Source organism: Ranitomeya variabilis, chromosome 3 (assembly GCF_051348905.1).
Source record: "Ranitomeya variabilis isolate aRanVar5 chromosome 3, aRanVar5.hap1, whole genome shotgun sequence".
Lineage (NCBI taxonomy): Eukaryota > Metazoa > Chordata > Amphibia > Anura > Dendrobatidae > Ranitomeya > Ranitomeya variabilis.
In genome coordinates, this window is record NC_135234.1 from 623,016,415 (window position 1) to 623,040,328 (window position 23,914).

Here is a 23,914-nt window from a genome sequence, read left to right on the forward strand (position 1 = left end):
ATACAACTTACCAGCAATTTAAGGCTGATACATTGGCACCTGCAAAAAAGGTTGTCTCCAGTGACATACCAACTTTCTATTTGAATCGCGTATGCAAACAGCAGCAAGACGCTGATACACCGCTGCTATTCCTCAGCAAGGTCATACTCAGAGAAAAATCAACTATCAGGCCATACTTGGTATCAAAAAGACTGTACCTGCCCCATGACACTACAGGGATAACATCCTCATTACCATAAGAGCCACTCATAAATCCTGGATTAAGTGCGACTTTAGAGTAAGACCCGGGAGGGTCGAAACGTCAATCACTCAGTCGCTTATACTGCCTACTATTTGATCTGTCACATTTGATTTTCTGTCTTTCACTTGAATAAATTAGCAAATTTCAAAAAATCCTTTTGTTTCTAAGATATTCCACACAGGGAGTGCGGTGGATTTCAATAATACTGGGGTTAGTTGAAAGACATACCATGTGAATACTAGGAGCAGAGGTATGAGTCTGTGTGGAAAGTGGTGTGACGTACCAGGTGGGGATTATATGCACTTCATATAGACAGACAAAGCAGAAGAGCTGGTGGATGATCATATCTGTAGGCAAGCATCCCATACACAAATGAAAAGAAAAACACATAACCCCCCTCTTGTGTTCCCCCGGTGTTCTATTCCTGTCTGTTGTGCACTGACTCTCTGTACAGTAGATGAGATGAAGTGACGTTATCACGTATATTGGCTCACACGCTGATTGGTGGGAAAAGGAGTCAGCGGCCCTTCCTTTACCAATGTATTCATTGCTGTCTGTATCCCGAGGACTCAGGTAGCAGTGATGACAACCAGCGGCAGCGAGTGGGCGAGGGCATGGTGCAGCTCATGGACCACTATTTCAGCCCTGGAACAGTCAGAGGGCCGGATGTGGTCCGCTGGCCGCAGTTTACCCAGATCTGGCCTAGACTGATACAGTCGTTTCATCTGGCACCTACAGCTATGTTCTTTCTCAAGAATACCACTTCTTTTTACTGTTGTAGGAACACAATTGGATATATATTTTATATGCAGAAAAATTAGATAGGTAATGCATTTGTAGATATATAGCCACTAGTGGGAAGTGCAAAAAACGAAACTTAACTTTTTTTAAAAGATTTAAAAAAAGTTACTAAAACCGGAATATCCTATTTAAAGAATTATCTGGCGAAAAAAAATTATGACATGTCAACAGAATTTACCTTTAAGGAAGGACTCCCATGAAGTTTGTTTTTTAATTAAATCTGAGTATGTGTGTATGTTGTGTAGAGTGAGCGTATTAACATACTCACCTACTGCTGCTCTCAGGTGTCCAGCACTATTCTGCTCGTTTTCTCAGTGATGGCATCGCGCTTCCGACTGTCCGGCTCATGCTATGCTCTACACATGAGCCGGAAGTTTGTTTTACAATAGAAGTCTATGGAACCTCGTTCAGACGCTCCATAGGATTGCATTGTGAAAGCCACTTCTGGGTCACCCAGAGCGCAGTGTGACCTGGAGAGTCTGAAGGGCAGTGATGTCACTGAGAAGAGGAGCAGAATGGTGCCGGATTCCGGAGAAGTTGGCGGTAGGTGAGTGTATTAACACACTCACATTACATTACATGCATCTATACATATATTTAATAATAATCTTTAATATCGGATAGGTGGGTTGGGATTCCCAGAGACTTGCAGTTCCGCACCCCATGGTGGGTAGGAGGAGTTTTAAATAGGAGTCGAGTAAATGGTGGCTGCGTGTGTGTACAGTTCTCTCCCCTAAAGTTTATGAAAGTTACACAAACCACTGAGCATTCCATTTTTCCAGATCTTCTATCAGTTTCTTCGGGAACTAAGATTTGCAGTGTATAGGTAGGAATATGCTGTCCAAACGTGTACCCGTGTCATTTTAAAACAAAGCTATAAAGATAGTTCAGTAATTTCATGACTGAGAGCGAAGGTGGTATGATATAATAAGCAACTATAGACTTTCCTTAAATATTCACAGAATTGATCATGAAAGTAAGTCTGTAGCCTCCAGTCCTCGCTCCACTGCAGCTTTATCTGACACCGAAGTGACACCTAGTGAGGAGGTATCAGTGCTGCCACCCAGTATACCAGAGCCAGCTGACACTGAACCTTCACTGGACGATGCTACATTTAACCAGAAGGAGCTGATTAATAGGTGAGATCATTTATCTGTTAGCAGTGGGCTGTCATGTAAGTACCCCCATGTAATTTGTGAACTATTGGTTTTCTGCAGGTATTATAATGCCAGAATAAATCAAAAAGAAAACAGAAAAAAAAATAATTTGAATTGTCATATAATCCCAATGTCTATGGCCAGGCTTAGTATCTGTCACATGTATTAGAAGCACACAAAGATGCAGTATTCTAGATATTTCAGACATACCAGTCATATACATATATAGTATATTTACTTTACTCCTTTATATATCACCATTAATTCCACAGCGCTTTACAGAAATCATTGGCATCAGTATGTCTTTGGGGTGTGGAAGGAAACCGGAAAACCCGTACGAAACCCACAATAACACGGAGCGAACATATAAACTTCTTGCAGATGTTGTCCTTGCTGGGATTTGAACCCAGGACCCCAGCCCTGCAAGGCTGTAGTGCTAACCACTGAGCCACCGTGCTGCCCGACTGCTAATGTCATGCTGATTAATATCCGGCTCCCCGCTGTCTGTGTGGCACAAGCCTGTCAATCAGCTTGACGTTAGCAGTCCTTCCCCTTCGACAGTGCAGCCTGGAGGTAGAAGAGCTGTCCTGTTGACATGGAGCATCCGATTCGCCTGTAGGAGCAGTCCATAACCGCTCTGAGCCGGCAACGGGTATAACAGGCAGGTAATTATCAGGTAGTAAAAAAAAAATCATATATCCTGAATATCCCCTTTAAAAGGAACTGCCCCCCCCCCCCCTTATATAATCCCTACTTGTTAAAAAGAAAAGCTGATAACAAAGTGTCCTCCAGTAGGGCATCCTGTAATCATTTGTAAACTGTGGGGAATCCTGAGAGTATTCCCATCTCCAAGATCCTATCCCAATATATAGTGGGTGCAATAATAATATTAATATTAGAAAATACCTCCAATTACAAATGTAGTATAGTTTTGTCTTATTCGTTATGTCTCTTTCCTCATGTGCAGGCATTGCAGGACCTTAAGTATCCATGGTTATGACCATTAGCAAGTAGCTAACTGTCACTATATCAGTGGTCGTAACCATGAATACCTAAGGTCCTGCAATGCCTGCACATCAGGAAAGAGACATAGCAAATAAAAAAAAACTATACTACATTTCTAATTGAAGGTATTTGCTAATATTATTATTATTTCCAAAATCGTCAAATAGAAGAAAAAACAGCGGCACTCACCAAGTTTTCAACTTGGCGAGTGCCGCTGTTTTTTCTTCTATTTGACAATTTTGGATATACATGAATTTTTTCCGAGCTGAACACCATTTACCTGTTGAATTAGGCTGCTAGATTTCAGTAATAATGGGGGACGGACATCTTCAGTGGTGATTGAAGTTTTTGCTCTGGTGCGGTTCTGCTGTTTCTTTTTGTTCTCATTATTATTATTACACCTACTACATATTGGGATAGGATGTTGGAGATGGGAATACTCGTTTAAGTTTCCCTGCAGCAGAATCACAGGAGAAGCTAAGCATTACCTGGTGGCCATTCACATCAAAGAATTGTCTTAGTAATGCAGAACAGACGCACAGTGAGGGTTGTTCTTTGTTATAGCTCTACAGTGAGAGATGGGGATTCTGGACAGAGGATCCCCACTTAGGGAAGAATCAGAAGGCCGTATGGCTTGGATGAGGATCGCAACACAATGCTCGGACTGGCCGTCAGCTCTTCCAACCCGAGCGTGGCAGCTGCATAGAAATACGTGCTGTCATGCTTGGGTCACGAGAGCCAACGGCCAGTCCGAGCATTGTGTTGTGATCCTTGTCTGAGTTATACGGTCATCTGGCTCATCACTTATATATTAAAAATTAGTTTCCTAAACTAGACAACCTCTTTATCTACCATTATCCCAGCATTCTGACCAAACATTGTATTCTTAAGATATATCATCAGTGTTTGAATCCTGAAAACCCTTTTTGTGTTAACAAGTCATACTGCCGATCATTATTATTCTTTGTTTATAATAATAAAGGATATTGCAGTAAGATTCCATATTGTATGAAAACTGCTTTTCACCAGATCATATAGCCTTTATTGCTCTTGCAATTATTTTGTGTAGCTGTAATGTATTCACCCATTCATGTGGATGGATGCTTGCATGCTTTTTTTCCTGATGTTTTGCAGTGATTACCTGCAAATGGAAGATAGCAAAATGGAACCAGAGAAACGATTTTATCACTGGAGCACAAAAGAAGAAGCTAAGCAGTTATTCAAAGACCTTCTGAAGGACAAGGTGTTTCAGAGACCCTACACATTCCCAACGTTCTGTAATTTAGTTACCAACCCAAAATAGATTCCTTGCTCATAAATTCAGCTCAAGAATAATTGCGGAGATTGTGTTAGAAGCCATATATTGCTATTCTTTTGAGTAATATTCAATGTTTTTTATTGTTTTCTCTGAAATATTCTGCTACCATAAATTACATTTATTATATTATTCTAAGATCATAGGTCCAAACATTTAGGCTTAGATTTTCAGACCTCCTTAAAGAACAGACAATATTATTGAATTATTGCTTGTTTTAGGGTGTTTCTTCTAATGCATCATGGGAACAAGCGATGAAAATGATTATAAATGATCCACGGTACAGGTAATAATATCCATATTTATTTGTTTCTAAATGTTACATTAGTTAATGGCTCTTCTGCTCACTGTTAATTTGTAGACTTTTCAAATGTAAATTTATGGCAGTGACCTTTAATATATTTTGCTGTTTGTTAAAAATTTTGTCCAGCACTTTGGTATTGATGACCTATCCAATGTATAGCTCATCAGTTTTATATCGGTGGGGGTCCTACACTCAGTACTCACATTGATCAGCTGTAATCAGCTCCAGTGACATTCACAGACACAGAGTATGGAACAGCACAGTTATATACACTGTTCAGTGGCCATCGCTGAAAGCTGTAGCTCAGCTCCCATTGTGTTGAATAGAACCAAAGCTGCAATTCTTGGCAATGCCCGAATTCCTCACCATGATTGGTGGGGAAGCCAGGTTTCGAACCCCAACCAAATCATTACTATTGATCAATTAATTGTTATCAAACTAATGGACAAGCCCTTTAGACATACCGTATATACTTGAGTATAAGCCGACCCGAGTATAAGCCGACCCCCCTAATTTTGCCACAAAAAAACTGGGAAAACGTAATGACTCGAGTATAAGCCTAGGGTGGAAAATGCAGCAGCTACTGGTAAATTTCAAAAGTAAAAATAGATACCAATAAAAGTAAAATGAATTGAGACATCAGTAGGTTAAGTGTTTTATAATGCTCCATACAGTTCATGATGGGCCCCATAAGATGCTCCATACAAAATACACCCCATATAATGCTCCATACAGTTTATGATGGGCTCCATAAGATGCTCCATATTAAATTATGTCCCATATAATGCTGCACAAAGGTTAATAATGTCCCCATAAGATGCCTCCATACAGATATTTGCCCCCATATCATGCTGCACATGGCCCCATACATGGCCCCATACAGATGCCCCATACAGATATTTGCCCCATATCATGCTGCACATGGCCCCATACAGATGCACCATACAGATATTTGCCCTATATCATGCTGCATATGGCCACATAAGATGCCCCATACAGATATTTGCCCCATATCATGCTGCACATGGCCACATAAAATGCCCCATACAGATATTTGCCCCATATCATGCTGCACATGGCCACATAAGATGCCCCATACACATATTTGCCCCCATATCATGCTGCACATGGCCACATAAGATGCCCCATACAGATATTTGCCCCCATATAATGGTGCACATGGCCCCATAAGATGCTCCATACAGATATTTGCCCCATATGCTGTTGCTGCGATTAAAAAAATAAAAAAATTACATACTCACCTCTTTGGCCCCCGGCACTTGCTATAGTCACCTGCTCCCCGTTCCATCGCTGACCGCCGCTGTGTCTTCCCATCTTTTGCACCAACATTCAGGAAGAGGGCGGCGCGCACTAATCGCGTCACCGCGCCCTCTGACCTGAGCGTCACTGCGGAAGACACAGCGGCGCCAACAGTGGAACGAGGAGCAGGTGAATATCGCGCACTGCCCCTGTCATACCTGCTCCTGGCGCCGTCGCTGCACGTCTGTTCCCCTTCGCCGCATTTTCTTCCTGTAGTGAGCGGTCACCATTACCGCTCATTACAGTAATGAATATACGTCTCCACCCCTTTGGGAGGGGGAGCCGCATATTCATTACTGTAATGAGCGGTACCATGTGACCTCTCACTACAGGAAGAAACTGCAGCGTCGGGAAGCCAGGGACCTGCAGGGACCGCGCCAGGGGCAGGTGAGTATTATTAGACAGCCCCCGCTCCCCCTCCCCTGTCGATCCCTGGGTATGACTCGAGTATAAGCCGAGAGGGGGACTTTCAGCCCAAAAAAGTGGGCTGAAAATCTCGGCTTATACTCGAGTATATATGGTAAATGTAATTTTATCTTTCTTTTTTATCATACTAATAAGCTCACCACATTTAATACAGTCATAGACTCACATCATCTTGTCTTATGAAATATCAATGGGCAGAATACTAAGAGGTGATTAGTCTCAACCGTGACAAGTTTAAGATTTCACTATGATACAGGAAAGATATATATCTTGGTACCGTGTTAGCCAGTGGATAGAAAAGTCAGTAAGAGAAAAAAGAATGGCTCTACCTGTGGCAATACATTTTTGTCTCCCTGATCATAGCATTATGGACATGAAATTACATGTAATAAAAGGTAACTTCAAATCTCAGAGAGAAAGAAGAGTCTGGGAATATAAACTGATGATGACCTTTGACACTCTCAGTGCAGGAATGAATGTGTCGCATGGATTTATGTCTTTTTACATCAATTAAGGAATTTGCTCCTCAGACCGTGTGGGGGCATCATAACATAGAACCAGACCCCAGTCAGAGGACAATAAAACATTCACACTCCTTATCTATGAACTGTTCCAATATTTATGGACATAACTGTTTATCACTCACATAATGGTAGTTCTGCTTTGCATCACCTGTCTTATCTATGGCATTTTTCTGTGTTGTGCATAAATATTTGATTCTTCAGAATTTCTATTAGTCTATGCCTGATGAAGGGACCAGAGTAGTCTCAAAAGCTTGCAATTTGTTACCATCTTTTCAGTTAGCCATTAAGAGGTGTCAACCACTGAGGACTCTCAAATTTAAAAGATTTTACTATGGTCACTTCACCTTGGGTTTCCAGAGGTTCAAAGTATTTAAACTGGCTCAAGTCTGAATGCCCCCTTTTAGTTTTAAAGCTTTATTATATGCGAAGAAGTACAAGTGCAATTATATATTTAACAAAGTAAATTGAAAACTGTTTTGTTATAAATAATGGTTCAATATAGAAGATCTTTCCCCCGTCCATACTCTCCATGTTTATCTGATCCAATCTTCCCCTTTGCCCTTTTCTTAGCCTTCCCCTCTACCTTTCCTAACTTTTCCTACCACATCCTTTTCCTTTTCCTAACCCTTTTTGTTTCTCTTGATTCTACTTGGGATATAACTTCTTACTTGTTTAATTGAACAAGTTTTAGATTACTGAGGTTTTTAGATCACTTTGTTATAAGTAAAAAAGTATCTACCGTACTTACTTTTAAAATCCCCCACAACTCTGGCACTGCCAGTTCAGTGGTCTTTCGTTGGTCATTGTATAAATTGCTATAGTGAGGAGTGCTGCCGCTTGTGACACTTCTGTATGTCAGCACTTTAGAAATGTATGAAACCATAGGAACAATACGGTCAGAGTCTTTGAAAAAATTTTAGGGCAACTGTGCTTTTTATCTTACAATATGCCATACACAGCTGCAATTAAATAGTATGCACTAATCTTCTGAATGTCGAACATCAGTTTAAGTCCTCATTCAGGCTTCCATTTTTCATTAAGTTGTTCCATCCTTGTCTTTCGTGGATAGAACATGAACCCATTCGCATCTAAGGACCTTTTTGCATTTCCTGTTTTTTTTTGCTGACTGTGTGTCCAAAAGAAAAAGATCACAAAAGTATGTCTGGTTTTGATCCGAGTCACAAATCCAAATTTTTTCATGTATGTTCATGAGTCTGTAAAAATCACTGACGGCACACATTGCTAAGTGTGTGTAGTCTGGGTGCTGTCTGATTTTTAACATTGGGTAGGAGAAGTTTTGCAATTTATTTTTTTTCATCAGTGAAAATCACTGAGAAAAGACTAATGGTAAAAACGTAAACTCTGACCACACACTGGTGAAATTCGGATCAAAAACATGGATGAAAATCACACAAAAAATACCAGTTAAATGACTGATGTCTGAATATGGCCAAAGGCTAAATTCACGGGCACTGAATTTCTCTGATTTGTGACGGCTGGCTTCTTGTGCTGCTTTATATGCATAGGGATAGGTGCAGGAGATGCCTATTATTTCCATTCAATAGTCTGATTGGTAAATTGGATCAGACTACGGCATGCTGAGTATTTTCCTTGTTCCATATGAAAAATGAGCCATGAGCAGTAATTTTTAGGCTATCATTGGTCTGTGTGCTATTCATGTGCTGTCCATTGTGGGCCCAACTTATCCCACTTTGTTTATTTTGTTATTCCCTAGTGCTATAATGTGTATTAATATAAATGTATTTTTACACAGTACACTAACAAAACTGAGTGAAAAGAAGCAGGCATTCAATGCTTACAAATCACAGCGTGAAAAAGAAGAGAAAGAGGAAATTAGACTCCGGGCTAAGGAGGCAAAAGAGAAGCTGCAGAGCTTCTTAGAGCAACATGAAAAGATGACTTCAACCACACGATACAGGTACTTCAATTCTATGTCCTCAGCAGGAATTAAAATTGCAAAACACAACTTTTAAAGTTAATTTGTTGCAACGTCTTTCTCAGTATGGCAGATACATAATATAGCTCATAGATAGTAGAATAATAGGTATATACTCACCAAAAAGGTGCAAGAATAAAAACCCTATTTAAAATACTAAACCTGTATTCATAACTTTTAAAAAATAAACCGTATTAAAAAGATAAGTATAAAGTAGACCAATCAATATCAGTTCATGAAGTAAACAGTTCCACTATAGATCCCCTAGTTAATAAATTAATTAGATCAAGAAATATACATAATAACTGTACAGAAGCAAAATAAGGCCAGTTTCACACGTCCTGATATTTCTGGTATGGTAAACACGGTATTGGAGATATCCGTGTCCGTGTGTGTACTACATGCGGCACACGTGTGGCAACCGAGTGCCACATCAGTACCACAGGGACGGCCGCGGGGGAAGCAGCGCTACTGTAACACCACACAGTAAGAAAAAACTATTTTAATGAAATCAAACAATAAGCACAGTTTTGCCATCTTTATTAGTCTGCCATTCCAAGCGAAGCTATTGATCTCCTGTAAAAAAAAAAGTCAAAATAATAAACCAACAATATACCCATACCTGTCCGGCATACAGTCAGTCCCACGCCGTAATCCATGTCTGGGAAATGTACAGTTTACAACCGGGAGCGTTGCTAATGCGACCGCTCCCTGCTGTAAACTACTGGGGAATAAATGAGATGCTGCGGGCACAGGCTCAGTAACTAGCGGTGACGTTGCCGAGTCTGTGCTCACTGCTTCTCATTCATTCCCCAGTAGTTTACAGCCAGGAGCTGTTGCATTAGCACAGCTCCCGGTTGTAAACTGTACATTCCCCTAGATATGTATTACTGCGTGTTACTGACTGTACGCCGGACAGGTATATGTATATTGTTGGTTTTTTATTTTGAAATTTTTTGCAGGAGATCGAGGGCTTTGCTTGGAATGGCAGACTAATTAAGATCGCAAAGCTGTGTTTATTGTTTGATTTCATTAAAAGACTTTTCTCCATCGCCTCATTGGGGGACACAGGACCATGGGTGTTATGCTGCCTGCCATTAGGAGGACACTAACAAAAATTGAACAAAACTAGCTCCTCCTCTGCAGTATACACCCTCATGCTGGCTGTAATCGAATCAGTTCTTGCTTAATGTCCGTAGGAGGCACTTAGGTCTGGGATTCAGACCCCAACGTTATTATTTTACGTTTTAAATGTTTAATATTTTTGCGTTTTTTCCTTCACAAAACGAAGGGGCGACGGACCTCTTCAGGGGTCCGATCTCCCCGAATCATCAACAGGTGGGAACGCGGAGTGTCACCTCCCCGTACCCCTTCCTGCACCGTTTCCTTGCCATGCCTGGGCTCGCTTTAGGGACGATGGTTCCCTTAGGGTCCCGACCTCCCCACACCACCAGCGGACGGGAACACGGACTGTCGCCTCCATGTACCCCCTTCCAGAGCCAGGCTACAGCCGGACAATAGCCCTGACCCATCCCTAAGGAATAAACACATGGGATGTACAGAGGTCCCCATGGGCGTCCGTGCAGCCCCCACTGCATCACCACTGACTGAAAGCGGATGATGGAAGGAGGCAATCTGTCCCTCTCCACCTCCCTATCAATTGGATGGTGGATTAGGTGGCCTACAAAGCACAGCACATTTTCGGCTCTGCTACATCTGCGCTGCAGCACCTGACAGTGAGTAGGCACATCGTCCAGTGGTGGCAGGAGGGCTCTCCTCAGGCTCAAAGAAGGTCCTGGTCCCTGGGGGTGTATCCCGATGTCCAGCGGCATTTTCGCCGCTTCCGCGCTCCCCTCTTATTGCACCCCGGCCGGCGCCGAAAATTTAGTCCCCGGCTTCTGGCCGGACTAGGCCGCGGTTCTCTCCTTCCTCCGCCCTCCCGGGCGGCTCTACCCATGGCCCAAAATTGAGTCCCGGGCTTCTGCCAGGACTAGGCCTGACTCTGCCCTTAATTCTACCCACAGGGGCGGTCCCCTCTGTGCTTCAGGCGCTTCTCATATCAAACGAGAAGTGCCACTGTAATCTCGGTGGCCATCTTGGACACATACGTGGGGCTGCATTTTTCGTATGCGGTGTCTGGCACAGCAGAGCGGGCAGGAACAGCATATAGAGCGTGGACAAGGGACATCATATTTGGGGGCACAGGACACAGGACCTGGGTAAGCTACAAAACTGAGCTTAACCCCTTCTCTGCAGTACACTTCCCTGAGTAGAGTGGGGTATCAAGGTTACATTATGTCACAGCCTAAAGCAAGGAAGGCTAACAAAACACGCACAGTGTTTTTTGCCTCATGTACCACTTGCAATTCTTCATTACCCCAGGGCCATAATACCCCTTTCTGCGCAGCCTGTGACCCGGCATGCATCCAGGAGCCCTCCACTAATGCCGACCCTAGTGGCCCTAGTCCCCCTGAGTGGGCTACGTCTCTGGCACAGTCTATGTCTTCTCTGGTCAAAGCAATAGAGTCTCTCCGGGACCCCTCCTCAAGTGAGGGTGCCCTTTTACCTGGTACGGACTCCCCTTCTGTATGGGAATCGTCAGCCAGCAGAGATCGTTCCCTAGTAAAATCCGCACAAGATTCTAGGAAGCGGACCCATACCACGTCCCTCGTGCACTCTCGTGCTTCGGGCTTCGTGAGTCCCATTTCCTGCTCCCCCTCTGAAGGGGTTCGCAGCAAATATGACTCAGAATACGAGTCGGACGTCTCCAAAGACCCGGACTCGCAGGAGTATCAGGAGACGTAGATACCCTCATCGAGGCAGTCAACAAGACTTTGAGGGTGGAGGAAGACTCTTCCGCTATACCAGATCACACGGTGTCCTTCAAAAGGGCTAAACGTCCCCATAGGGTGTTTGTCAATCACCCGAGTTTACGGACATTGTTCAGAGACATAGGAATTGGCCGGACAAATGTTTCACTGGGCAGAAGCCCCTTGAAACAAGATATCCCTTTGCTCCTGATCTAAGGAAGAGCTGGATAGAGTCCCCATCAGTAGATCCTCACATATCTTGCCTCTCATCAAAAACTCTCTTATCCCTATCTGACGGCTCATCGATTAAAAATCCCACTGACTGACAGATTGAAAATCTTGCTCGATCAGTCTTTTTCTAGCCTCCGGGTCTGCACTTTCTCCATCCTTTGCTGTGACATGGGTGGCTAAAGCTATGGCCGCTTGGGCAAAGGACCTTTCTAAATTCATTCAAGAAAGTAACCTCCCTCCTGAGGCATCAAGTCTAGCTAATCAGATTTCCTGGGCTGGCGATTATGTGGTACACGCTTCACTAGACACAGCCAATTGCGCTGTGTTGGCAGCCGCAAATGCCATCACCATCAGGAGGGCATTATGGCTCAGAGAGTGGCGCGTGGATTCTGCTTCAAAAAAGTCCCTAATCTGTCTGCCTTACCAGAGCGGTCGCCTATTTGAAGAGAAACTAGATCAACTTATCTCCGAAAGATTCCTACTTTTCGCGATTCACGACGAACACTTCCAGTTCATGGCTTTGCCCTTCGGCCTCGTTGTTAGAATCTGTTTAGTTTGTGACTATCCGCCATTTTCTTGTGGTGTTCTGGCTGCTGGTCTTTTTCCTCTGGTGCTGGGTTTGTCTTGGGTCAGGTGTTTGTTTCACTCTTTAATAACCAGCACCTGCCTCCCAGTCCTTGCTGGACAACAGTGTTTATCTGCATGAGCTCTAGCTTGGTGCTTTGCTTTGTCTTCTGTGTGTGTTATTTGTGCAGTGCTGGTACCTCTGGTTCTGCTAGCCTTATTTTCTATTTTCTATTGGTTTCAGCAGCCTTTTTTTTTGTTTTCTATTAGGAGGTGACCTGTTTTTGTACCCAGTTCTTAGTTCTTTTAGGGAACCCCTTCCCCTTATTTATAGGTCTTCGCTTGAGATTAACCTAGGATCGTCGGTGGGTCTATTAACAAGGAATGGGTCACCCACTCCATCGTAGGGTTTCAGCCTAGTCATAGTGCAGGGTCAGTTTTCCTCCTTCTACCTTAGTCCTGTGTTGCAGATCCATAACACTTGCCACCACCCCCAGGGTGTTCACCAAGGTCATGGCGGCAGTTCATTCTTGGGGCATGGTTGTTCTACCATACCTAGATGACCTAAGTACACCAATACTAATAATTGTTTATGGCTTTGTCTATTGCGCCATATCGATTATTAGGGTGCCAACCTCCGCAGCAAGGCCGAGAACAAACTTCATCTATTTAAAAAAAAAAATCATAGACAGTGGTTTCATTCAGATGTCTGCGAATCACATACGTGTATCATCCATGGTTTTCATGGTTAGCACACGTACCCATTATAGTCTATGTGGCTGTTCACATGTCCATGTTTTTTGCTGACTGAGTGGTCTGCAAACAATAATGGAGGCATATTATATTTTTTATAGGCAAGTCAAAGATTAAAACTACCCATAAAAGCCTATGGATCCATGAAATCCACAGATAGCCCAATGATGGTGTCCATCTGCAGGCTATGTTCTGCTCATTTTTAGCAATGTACTGGATAGTAGAAGCTTGGCAATTCATTTATTTTTTCATACGAGAAAACCACTGATGAAACTCTGATGGTAAAAAATCATGTTTTATTAGTATAGATTTTGTAAAACATGTCTTCACATAATGGTGAAGATAAAAGGGAAGGTTCTCTAACTATGCTATCGGGGAGACTGATAGAAAAACAGGCCACTGAGACTAACATGCCTGTCAGTGGTAGCTATCAGAAACATAAAGCTGAAAACTCTGGAGCAAAATTGTGTTACTAGAGAAAGGCAATACTTACAAGTAATAGGATTCAGGTGCTAATTGGTTATTGCAGCAGCCATATTAGTGAAGTTCTTTTTGTCTTTCTAGTTTCATTAGTGAAACCTCATCAGAAACTATGCCTGTTTTTGTAGGAAAGCCGAGCAAATGTTTGGAGAACAAGAAGTGTGGTCTGTAGTTCCAGAAAGAGATCGCAAAGAAATTTATGATGATGTTCTCTTCTTTCTTGCAAGAAAAGAAAAGGTAACAAGTAATACAACATATGCCTTGTGCATAAAAAATGTAACCACAATATTTTTTCATTGCAGTTTTCAAATGTAGTATTACAAATGAATAGGCAGCTATGTATTATATGCTTCCACGGGACATTTAATGCCTCTAACATTACAGTTTCATACTTAGGCATCAGTCAGACGTGTCGCTTTTACTTGCGCGTTCTAACCATGAATTGAGTCAGAATGTCCTTGTAGTTTTTCTTCTTCACAAGGGTCTCCCCATCTCAGTCATTTATAGCATATCTATGAGATGTACAATAAATGTCTGATTGGCAGTCCAACCTCTAGGACCCATAACTACGTTGGCATTGCAACACCAAAAAGGACACGTTGTGGAACTATGGGAACCACAGCATGGATATGCATGTTACTGATATGCAAATAATGAAAAAATGGAAACATTTTCAAAACATCATGTTTAATTAATATTGAATATGAGTGTCACACTCAGAAATATCCACACTTATTAGGTTATTAATGATTGTCTGAGGTTGGAAGCATGTTACTGGAGCTACTGTGAGCAGTCTATGTGGTCTTAAAGTACAACCATGGCCTGCAGTGTCTCTGGACTTTTATCCCATTAAGCACATCTGGGATATCATAAGTCAGCAAAGGGAGCAGCCAGCAGGGGATAATTTGCTTGGAGAAATGCACTCTGCATGGCAAAGCATTACATTGACAACCATTAATTATTATTATTATTTATTTATATAGGACCATTAATTCCTTGGTGCTGTACATGAGAAAGGGGTTACATACAGGGTTATAGATATCATTTACAGTGCACAAATTGACGATGACAGACTGGTACAGAGGGGAGAGGACCCTTTCCTTGCGGACTTACATTCTATTTGATACTGGGCAAGAGACAGAATGTCGGGGGTGCAGCGGCTCTGGTGGCTGGTGAGGCGGCTGCTCGGGTGGTTATTGCAGGCTGTAAGCTTTCCTGAAGAGATGCGTTTTCAGGTTCTGTCTGAAGGATCTGTGGGTGGTGGATAATTGGATGTGTTGAGGCGTGGAATTCTAGAGGATGGGGGATATGCGGGAGAAATCTTGAAGGCGGTTGTGTGAGGAACTAATAAGTGTGGAGGAGAGAAGGAGGTCTTGGGAGGATCGAAGATTACGTGAGGGGAGATATTGGGAGATTAGTTCAGAGATATAGGGAGGGGAGAGGTTGTGGATGGCTTTGTAGATCAGTGTTAGTAGTTTGAACTGGATTCGTTGGGGAATTGTGAGCCAGTGGAGGGATTTGCAGAGGGGAGAAGCAGGGGAGTAGCGAGGAGAGAGGTGGATTAGCCAAGCAGCAGAGTTGAGGACAGACTGGAGTGGTACAAGGGAGTTAGCAGGGAGGCCACAGAGGAGGGTGTTGCAGTAATCGAGGCGGGAGATGATGAGGGCATTCATAAGAGTTTTAGTAGATTGTGGGGTGAGGAAGGGACGGATTCTGGCAATGTTTTTGCGTTGGAGGCGACAGGAGGTGGCAAGAGTTTGGACGTGTGGTTTGAAGGACAGGGCAGAGTTTACCATAATAGATAGATCAGGTAGGGGGGATACGCGAGATGGAGGAAAGATGATGAGTTCGGTTTTGTCTACATTGAGTTTTAGGAAGCGAGAGTTGAAGAAGGAGGATATGGCTGATAGACACTCTGGGATTCTGGACAGCAGAGAGGTGACATCTGGGCCAGAGAGGTAGATCTGAGTGTCGGCCGCATACAGGTGGTACTGGAAGCCATAGGAATTTATGAGTTGTCCTAGGCCAAGGGTATAGATGGAAAAAAGTAGGGGCCCTAGGACAGAGCCTTGAGGGACTCCAACAGAGAGAGGGCAGGGTGAGGAGGTAGTGTGGGAGTGGAAAACGCTAAATGTGCGGTCAGAAAAGGTATGAGGCAATCCAGGACAGGGCAAGGCCCTTGATGCCAAGGGAAGAAAGAATCTGTAGCAGTAGGCAGTGGTTGACTGTGTCGAAAGCAGAGGACAGGTCGAGAAAGAGGAGGATAACCCCATTGATAGCATGCCAAGGAGTGTAAGTGCGTGTTTCTACATATGGCGCTCATACTTGTTACTGAATAAATCAAGATTTTTGAAAATTTTGTTTCCATTTTTTCATCATGTGCATAGTATTAACATATCTGTTGATCTTGTGATGTCCATAATTCCATGACTTTTCCTTATTGGTGTTACAGTTCCAATATTAGGCAGTGATTTGTAAATGGAAATCTACTCTCTCAGTTAATTTCCAGGGAAAAAATTGCTCCATATGGAGCTTAGTTTTTTCCAGAAGTGGGACTGGGACCCACGTCCTTCAGACATTCATGGCAGATCCTGTGGGTATACCCAGTGGCGTAACTACAAAGTTATGAGCGCCGGTGCGAACTTTCAAATGGGCCCCCCCCCCACGCCAAAATATTTTCCTCCCAAATTCATATTTTCCCTATTCATTGTGCACACTATAGCTTTATTGCAAAGTTGTATAGTGTGACCTCAATTGAATAACTATCCGGTGCCCCATCCTGGATTATATTTGTTCCCTGTACTACCATTGTTATGTAATGTATAAAAGAAAATAAACCATTATACTCATCAGGGGCTAACATAGAAGTCATGGGGATCCATATAAGAAGTATAATGCACCCCCATAGTCCTCCTTATAGTATAATACACTCCCCATAGTCCTCCTTATAGTATAATACACTCCCCATAGTCCTCCATATAGTATTGTACACTCCTCAGTCCTCCATATAGTATAATACACTCCTCATAGTCCTCCATATATTAAAATACACTCCTCATAGTGCTCCATATAGCATAATACACTCCTCATAGTGCTCCATATAGTATAATACACTGCTCAGTCCTCCATATAGTATAATACACTCCTCAGTCCTCCATATAGTATAATACACTCCTCATTCCTCGATTTAGTATTATACACTCCACATAGTCCTCCATATATTAAAATACACTGCTCAGTCCTCCATTTAGTATAATACACTCCTCATAGTGCTCCATATATTATAATGCACCGCCATCGGCATCCATGTCGCACAATTCACTTCCCACAGTATAATGCACCCCATAGTTCTTCATATAGTATAATATATTCCCCATAGTCCTCGATTCAGTATAATGCTGCCCACACATAGTATAATGCAGCCACCCCAGAGTATAATGCAGCGACCCCACAGAGTATAATGCAGCCACCCCACAGAGTATACTGCAGCCCTGCCATACAATTCAATGTAACCCCCATAGAATATAATTCAGCCCCCCTCATAGTATAATGCAGCCCCTCCATACAGGGGCAGTGAGAAAGACACGAGCAAATGGTGACGAGGGGGCAGGGGAGAGGGCACAAGGGGGCTAGGGGAGACAGGCACAAGGGTAACATAGGGGGGCTAGGGAGCAAGGAAGACAGGCACAAGGGGACACATGGGGGCTAGGAGGCAGGGGAGAAGGTTACAAGGGGACTAGTGGGCAAGGGAGACTGACACAAGGGGACAAGGGAGACTGACACAAGGGGACACACGGGGACTAGAGGGCAAGGGAGCTTGACACAAGGGGCACACGGGGACAAGTGGGCAAGGGAGACTGACACAAGGGGCACACGGGGACTAGTGGACAAGGGAGACTGGCACAAGGGGACACAGGGACAAGGGGGCAAGGGAGACTGACACAAGGGGACACACGGGGACTAGTGGGCAAGGGAGACCGATACAAGGGGACTAGTGGGCAATGGAGACTGACAAGGAGACACACGGGGACAAGGGACAAGCACAAGGGGACAAGGGAGACAGGCACAAGGGGACACACAGGGACTAGTGGGCAAGAGAGACTGACACAAGGGGACACTTGGGGACAAGGGATACAAGCACAAGGGGACACACAGGGATAAATGGGAAAGGGAGACTGACACATGGACTAGTCGGCAAGGGAGACTGGCACAAGGGGACAAAGGAGACTGACAAGCACAAGGGGACAAAGGAGACAGGCACATGGGGACACACAGGGACTAATGGGCAAGGGAAACTGGCACACGGGGACAAGGGACACAAGCATAAGGGGACAAGGCAGACAGGCTCAAGGGGACACACGGGCCCCTGACCTGCCAGAGCCGCTTGCAGCGGCGACCGCTGCGACCGTGGTAGTTACGCCCCTGCCTCACACACACACACACACACTACAGATATCACACACACACACACACACACACACACACACACACACACACACACTACAGATATCACACACACACATACTACAGATATCACACACACACACATACTACAGATATCACACACACACACTACAGATATGACACACACACACACACATACTACAGATATCACACACACACACACACTCACACTCTACAGATATCACACACACACACTACAGATATCAGACACACACACACCAGATACCAGCTCATATACACATCTCACACTCTCCTCTCTGGTACAGGGGAGGCTGATATAAACCTGCAGCTCCTCAGCTTCTCCTGCTTACAGCAGCTCTGTCCCGCACCTCCCCCACCTCCCCCCTGCTCTCGCCTTCTGTCCTGGGGCTGCAGAGCAGGAGAAGCTGTCTCACCGTGCTGACTGGAGCTGCTTCCTATCTCTCACATACCCCGGCTGCCCCCTCCCCCTAGATACGCCTCGGACTGTTGCCGTGCAGGAGGAATCTCCTGCACTGCAACATGGTGTTGGGTGCCTCTGACCCAGAGGTGTGTCTAGTGTTTCCTGCACCCGGGGCAAAGGATCAGTTTGGCGCCCCCGCCAAAAAAAAACCTCCCCCATTTGAACCTTAACTCTATTGAAACTGTATGACCAAGCCAAGGTACATTCCTGAATCTCCATGTTAAAATAGACACTAATAAAAGTAAAATTAATTGAGACATCAGTAGGTTAAGTGTTTTTGAATATCCATATTGAATCAGGGGCCCCATATAATGCTCCATATTCATGATGGGCCCATAAGATGCTCCATATTAAAATATGCCCCATATAATGCTGCATAAAGGTTAATAATGGCCCCATAAGATGCTCCATAGACACATTTGCCCAATATAATGCTGCAGAAACGTTGATTATGGCCCCAAACCAGATCTCCACTTTGCACTGACGAGGCGCATTACCCCGAAACACAGTGTCTGCAAATGGAGATTCTGGTTTGACTTTTATCCTAAGTCATGTGACAAGGCTCGTTAAAGGGTCGACATTGACTGTTAGGATTGCTACTTCCAATAGGTGGCACTAGAGTTCTAGTCCTCTTCCTCTTTGAAGAGACAATTAGTATAAGACTGTAAAAGTAATTCAGTTTTAGGGGTGACGTACTTTTCTTAATGTATTTTATATCCGTCTAGGAACAAGCAAAGCAGCTGAGGAAACGTAATGTCCAAGCCTTGAAAAATATCTTGGATAATATGAGCAATGTTAGCTTCCAGACAACCTGGTCAGAGGCCCAGCAGTATTTAATGGATAACCCAATGTTTGCTGAGGATGAAGAGCTGCAGAGTGAGTATATAGCACAAGTGGTAAATCTATGGGAGAGTGAAGGCTTCAATAATGGTTGGTTGAATATCGCATTCTACGTTAGTGATTCTCCTGTAAATGCTAGGTGCTGTAGTCACCTGATATTGATGCTTTTCTAGATATGGATAAAGAAGATGCACTCGTTTGCTTTGAGGAGCACATCCGAGCTCTGGAAAAAGATGAAACTGAAGAAAAGGAAAAAAGTAGGCTGCGGGAAAGGCGGCAGCAGCGTAAAAATCGTGAATCTTTTCAGGTACACCCTAAACAGATCTTAATCCTACAAATGGTGTTAAATATTCAATATATTTTGTTTAATTCCTCATGACTTCCCAATTTATGTTCTTGTCAAGTAAAAAAATAGTGTGTGATACCGCCATTAGTAAAGGATTCTTGTTTTATGGTTTAATATTTTTTCCATTGCTTTTCTTTATGCAAACCTAACATTGTTTTCTTTTTTATATGCAGCCGTAAGTCAATTCTAAAACGCTATTCTTCTGTACGTTCTTCTCACAGGTTTTTCTTGATGAGCTGCATGAAACCGGACAGTTACACTCCATGTCTACGTGGATGGAGCTGTACCCGTCAGTAAGCACGGACACTCGCTTTGCTAGCATGCTAGGACAGACAGGTGATTCTCCTTACTCTTGCATTCTGCTTTTAAGTAACGGGTGATATCACAAAGTGACTATTAATTAGAGGGAACATGTACCAAAAGTTAGCTCACCACTACAGTATTAAGTTGAGGACTTACATTTTGCACAGACATCTGCCTGTATCCATAGACTTTTCAATCCCAAAATTAGAAAAAGTCCAGCAATGCAATTTAGTGATTATCCCATAAGACTCAATGTTTAGACCATCTTGGATAAAATAAGGTATCAAAAAATACAATAGCCATGACCTGGCCTCCATGTTTCAGCAGGATATACCTTACTAATGGCCTACAGCTGTTGAGATTACCTATTATTTGCTTGACTTTTTCTAATCTAGGGAATATTTAGAGGCAGATGAATAGTGATGTTAGAGTTCCTATGAAACACATGTAATTGGAAGTAAAATTATCAAAAGAATGAGAAATGTGAATTGATCCATAGTCAGTCAATTTCAAGTTCTCTTAATATCATGTGTGGACAATTAAGGGCCCCTTACACATTAGACCAAAGTCAGCCAAACCCATCGATATCGCCAGAATTGTGCAACAGTCTTAGGCACATTCACATGTTCAGTATTTGGTCAGTATTTTACATCAGTATTTGTAGCCAAAACCAGGAGAGGAACAATCAGAGGAAAGGTATAATAGAAACACCTCACCACTTCTGTATTTATCACCCACTCCTGGTTTTGGCTTACAAATACTGAGGTAAAATACTGACCAAATACTGAATCTGTAAATGTGGCCATACGTGAATGTGGGCCTCCAGACTCTACCGTAGCAGATGATGTCGGGGTAGATTAAGGATGGGCAGTTTGAATTTTAACATCCCACCCTTTTTATGGTGATGACTTTCTCCTCTCTCCCTTTTGAAGGCATATAAACTTTCGGCTTGGCCAAATAATCCTGTGCATTGAGGACACTACGTATTTAATGTGTGTAGGGATAATCTATGTTCACTTTAGGAGTTCCCCGAGTGGTGGATGTAACTAAAATGATCAAACCTACTAATTATAAGTTTATTACAAACACAGAAAAATACACACCCTTACATCCCTTGGCATGCCATCAATGAATTTATTAATGGTTGTCTAAGTAATATTCTTCCACTCTGAATGTACTTGGGCCCTCAGATCATCAAGTTTCCTTTGCAATTGCTGACTAATGACGTCCCAGATGTGTTTGATGGGAGACATGTTCAGGTACACTTCAGGCCATAGTAGCTTGTTTAGTTGACACAGTGTGCTCACAGTAGCACAAGCAACATGCGCTTGGCATTGTACTGTTAAAAAACTGTTTCTGGGACACTTTTATGTTCCCTCTTGAATTGTATTGCCCACATGGTCTCCAAACCAATCTCCAGATACCACTGCATCCAAGACAAAAGCAGGACTCTGAAGACGATGAACTTCCATTTCAGCATCCATTTCCGTGTATCTAGACATCTGGCTTGTAGTCCAATGTCTTGCAAACACCTTCTAATAGTTAGTATGAACACTGTTTGATGGCTTAGACTTGTCATGCAATGTCTAATTTCACTTGCAGTACAGAATAGATCACTTTGCACCATTATTCGAATCTGACTAGACCATGGCAACATCATAAACAGGTCTTCATGGGGGAACGTCACACTAGTCCTACTCCTGGGATCCTCATGTGGGGTGATAAAATTCACAGTAGTCAGACTACTGTAGTCATCTTTTCAGGTACACTAATAGCTTTGTGTTACATTAATTTGGTCATGGAACCAATAGTACTGTCATTTTTTCAACATGTTCAAGGAGTTGTGTTCTGACATTACTGCACCAAGCTGCATGTTACTTGTGCCGCTGTGAGCTTCCTGCTTGGCATAAATAGGACACCATGCTCTGCAACTTGTCTCCGATTAAGGTGTTCTGGGACATCATTGCAATTGCAAAAGAAGCTGCCAGCGGCGGATCTTGATGATTTTCATTCCCAAGTGCATTCAGCATGGCATAACATTCCTCAGACAACCATTAATATCCGCACTGATAGCAGTCAAGGCGTGTAAGCACATGTATTCTTGTATGTGGCGCTCACACTCAATGCTGAATAAAAAGAGATTTTTAAAATTTTCTTTCCATTTTTTCAGCATTTGTATATCATTAACATGTCTGTCGATCCTATGATTTTTTTTTTATAATTCCACTTTTCCTTTTTGGTGTTGTAATTTCAATGCTGAGGAGTGTATCTTGGGAAATATTGTATTTTTAATTTGAACTCTTAAGTATTTATTTTTTATTTTTACAAAGCATGAGCAGTAAGTGTGACCAGTGAAAATGAGAGTGATGAACAATCATTTGTGCTCTATCCAAGATGATCATTTTTTTAATACCATAAACACCCCAAGTATCAGACAAATTGTTAATGAGAATCATTATGTTTATAAGCAATCTAAAAATGTTCTTCATCCAATGTTTTAGGTTCTACGCCTCTTGATCTGTTTAAGTTTTATGTGGAGGACCTGAAAGCTCGATTCCATGATGAGAAAAAAATAATAAAAGATATTCTGAAAGTGAGTATGGCAAACTCCTTGAGTATGTTAGTACATGTGTAGTCAGAATCACTGCATCTATGTCATTGTTTGATTTTTCCCTCAACAGGATCGTAACTTCAGTGTTGAGGTGAACACTACCTTTGAAGACTTTGCACACGTTATCAGTTTTGACAAGCGAGCGGCAACGCTTGACGCAGGAAACATCAAGCTGACATTTAATAGTGTAAGTGTGGGAGAGAATAAGCTGAAAGGACAAGATGGAAAGACCTCCACGTTGCTTATTAAACTCTCCTTTATTTTATCTAGCTGCTGGAGAAAGCAGAGGCTCGGGAACGTGAGCGAGGAAAAGAGGAAGCGCGCAAGTTTAGAAGGAAGGAAGCTGCATTTAAAAGCATGTTGAAGCAGGCGGCTCCTGCTTTAGAATTAGACAGCAGCTGGGATGATGTAAGAAATCAATTAATGGAAGCCAATACAGATTTAATTTATGTTCAGCACTGAGCTATTAATTTATAGATGTTATTTTTTGTTTTTAGTGAGTGTTACTATAATTTAGGGGCTCTCATTATAGAAGTAGAGTGGATATACAATTAGGTCCAGAAAAATCTTCATGATTTGGGCTCTGCATGTCACTATTTTTTATTTAAAATGAAACAACTAAGATGCAATTAAAGTGTGGACTTTCAGGTTTAATTAAAGTCTACACACCCATATTAAAATACCAGGTTTTTGTCATGTAAAAAAATCATACCAAGAAGACTCATTTCACACCTTTTTCCACCTTTAGGCTATGTGCACACGTTCAGGAAAGTTTGCAGAACTTTCCTGAGCAAATCCGGACTACTTTCGCGGGAAATCCGCTAGCATTTTTTGCTTGGTTTTTTTGCTGATTTTTCCGGAGCTTCCCAATGCAATAATATAGCGGCAAATCCGCCAAAAATCCCCAAAATTAATGAACATGCTGCGTTTTCTTTCGCGGAAAAAAACGCAACATGGGCACAAAAATTGCGGAATGCATTAAAATTGTTGGGATGCTTAATGTAAGTGTTTTCTAAGCGT

The 23,914-nt window shown here is 42.7% G+C and overlaps 1 protein-coding gene across 5 annotated transcripts in view; it reads left to right on the forward strand.

Annotated features, from left to right (window-relative positions):
* The window catches only part of PRPF40B (pre-mRNA processing factor 40B), a 139,211-nt gene that overhangs the window by 76,260 nt on the left and 39,037 nt on the right, over positions 1–23,914 (forward strand). For all 5 annotated transcript variants that reach the window (XM_077297432.1, XM_077297431.1, XM_077297434.1 and 2 more), the window contains exons 11-21: positions 2,005–2,181; positions 4,339–4,447; positions 4,741–4,805; positions 8,868–9,032; positions 14,017–14,125; positions 19,520–19,670; positions 19,808–19,941; positions 20,202–20,316; positions 22,785–22,876; positions 22,965–23,081; positions 23,165–23,302. In XM_077297432.1, the coding sequence (XP_077153547.1) occupies positions 2,005–2,181; positions 4,339–4,447; positions 4,741–4,805; positions 8,868–9,032; positions 14,017–14,125; positions 19,520–19,670; positions 19,808–19,941; positions 20,202–20,316; positions 22,785–22,876; positions 22,965–23,081; positions 23,165–23,302 (1,372 nt within the window). The remainder of the gene's footprint in view (positions 1–2,004; positions 2,182–4,338; positions 4,448–4,740; positions 4,806–8,867; positions 9,033–14,016; positions 14,126–19,519; positions 19,671–19,807; positions 19,942–20,201; positions 20,317–22,784; positions 22,877–22,964; positions 23,082–23,164; positions 23,303–23,914) is intronic.